General features: G+C 37.9%; 1 protein-coding gene across 1 annotated transcript in view; it reads right to left on the bottom strand.

Moving 5' to 3' along the window:
* LOC107577215 (F-box only protein 9-like) overlaps window positions 1-2,274 on the bottom strand; it is a 4,959-nt gene that overhangs the window by 734 nt on the left and 1,951 nt on the right. The window contains exon 2 of the mRNA XM_016263317.1: window positions 456-530. Within this exon, the coding sequence (XP_016118803.1) occupies window positions 456-530 (75 nt within the window). The remainder of the gene's footprint in view (window positions 1-455; window positions 531-2,274) is intronic.

Raw genomic sequence — 2,274 nt, 5'->3', positions numbered from 1 at the left:
AAATAATGTACAACAATTAATCATACACAACAACACCAGGAAGGTACTATAAGAAAATAGTCAGCGGGAAAAATTTATTTCATGCTCAAAATAATAAATTTGTAGACAGTGGTGCAGATTTGTAATGTTATTTCAGGTATTAATCCTTGGAACTAACTGGTTTAAATTATTATACTAAGAAAATGTCTTGAGATTTGCAACAAGAAAAAAGTAGGATGGGACTTGATTTTAGCCAATGATTCGTTCCATAGCGGAATAGAAAGTATAAAAAAATTAATTAAAATAGTAAATGAAAAAGAGAGAGAGAGATTTTTGTCATCTGAAAAGGGAAGTCATTTCAGAAATGTAGATTATAAAACTACCGTATTTCATTAAAGATTACAATTACTTTTTTTCTTTGGTGTCTTCTTAAAATAATAAATAAATAATAAAAAGAGGAGACCAAGCCCACTAACTTGCAGATTAGAATCCTCTGTATTTTCATCCTCCCCTTCTTCAACAGTGCCATCAGTGTTTTGGTTGCTTTCAGCCTAGAAATAACACATATTCAGTCATTTCAAATTCTATATTTTCATATTAAGTAGGTGAAAATGCATACAGAGTAGGGATGTAACAAATAACTGCAATTTAAAATTTCAATTTAGTTTTGTTATTTACATTTACATTATTTTACAATTTAAATTTTGTAATTCAGCAGACGCTTTTATCCAAAGTGACTTACAAATGAGGACAATAGAAGCAATCAAAACCAACAAAAGAGCAGTAATATGTAAGTACTATATTAGTATATTATTATAGTATTATATATCAATTTCACAAAGAAACGTGCAGCATTTTGTCCAAGCAATAATAAAAGGACATATTTAATTTATAATTTGTCTTAAATCTCATTTTGTTAAAAAAAATTATAATAATCGTTAATCGAATCGAGAGTTGGGTGAATCGAATCGAGAGTTGAGTGAATCGAATCGAGAGTTGAGTGAATCGAATCGAGAGTTGAGTGAATCGAATCGAGAGGTGGGTGAATGGAATCGTGAGTTGGGTGAATGGAATCGTGAGTTGGGCGAATCGAATCGTGAGTTGAGCGAATCGAATCGTGAGTTGAGCGAATCGAATCTTGAGTTGAGCGAATCGAATCGTGAGTTGAGCGAATCGACTCGTGAGTTGAGCGAATCGACTCGTGAGTTGAGCGAATCGACTCGTGAGTTGAGCGAATCGACTCGTGAGTTGAGCGAATCGACTCGTGAGTTGAGCGAATCGACTCGTGAGTTGAGCGAATCGACTCGTGAGTTGAGCGAATCGACTCGTGAGTTGAGCGAATCGACTCGTGAGTTGAGCGAATCGACTCGTGAGTTGAGCGAATCGACTCGTGAGTTGAGCGAATCGACTCGTGAGTTGAGCGAATCGACTCGTGAGTTGAGCGAATCGACTCGTGAGTTGAGCGAATCGACTCGTGAGTTGAGCGAATCGACTCGTGAGTTGAGCGAATCGACTCGTGAGTTGAGCGAATCGACTCGTGAGTTGAGCGAATCGACTCGTGAGTTGAGCGAATCGACTCGTGAGTTGAGCGAATCGACTCGTGAGTTGAGCGAATCGAATCGTGAGTTGAGCGAATCGAACCGAGAGTTGAGCGAATCGAACCGAGAGTTGAGCGAATCAAATCGTGAGTTGAGCAAATCGAATCGTGAGTTGAGCGAATCAAATCAAGAGTTGAGCAAATCGAATCGTGAGTTGAGCAAATCGAATCGTGAGTTGAGCGAATCGAATCGTGAGTTGAGCGAATCAAATCGTGAGTTGAGCAAATCGAATCGTGAGTTGAGCGAATCAAATCAAGAGTTGAGCGAATCAAATCGTGAGTTGAGTGAATCGAATAGAGAGTTGAGTGAATCGAATCGTGAGTTGAGTGAATCGTTACATCCCTAATACAGAGAGTTTAAAAAGAAGTGACGCAGATCTCACAAAGCCCTGATAAAAAAATTATAACCAGTCCATGTTTGGTGGAAAATAAATCACCAGCAGCCGAAAATCACTGCACTAAACTTATAAAACAGATGATCGGCTCTCAAGTTAAATTCGTATTCAGTGCATCTGAATACAAGTCCATTTGCAGAACTGCAAACTTTGTAAACACGCATACACAACATAGCTAGTTTTCGACATATGGACATTAAGCATTGTTATTACACGTTTAAAGAATTATTTAGGACTGTTATTCAGCGTACGACAACTCTCAGATGTGTGTGACAGTACTAGTACACCTCATGCTAATGTTAG

The sequence above is a fragment of the Sinocyclocheilus grahami genome, unplaced genomic scaffold, assembly GCF_001515645.1.
Source record: "Sinocyclocheilus grahami isolate Dianchi unplaced genomic scaffold, SAMN03320097.WGS_v1.1 scaffold5429.1, whole genome shotgun sequence".
Lineage (NCBI taxonomy): Eukaryota > Metazoa > Chordata > Actinopteri > Cypriniformes > Cyprinidae > Sinocyclocheilus > Sinocyclocheilus grahami.
The sequence above is the reverse complement of the archived record's forward strand: the minus strand, read 5'-3'. Positions and strand labels throughout refer to the sequence as shown.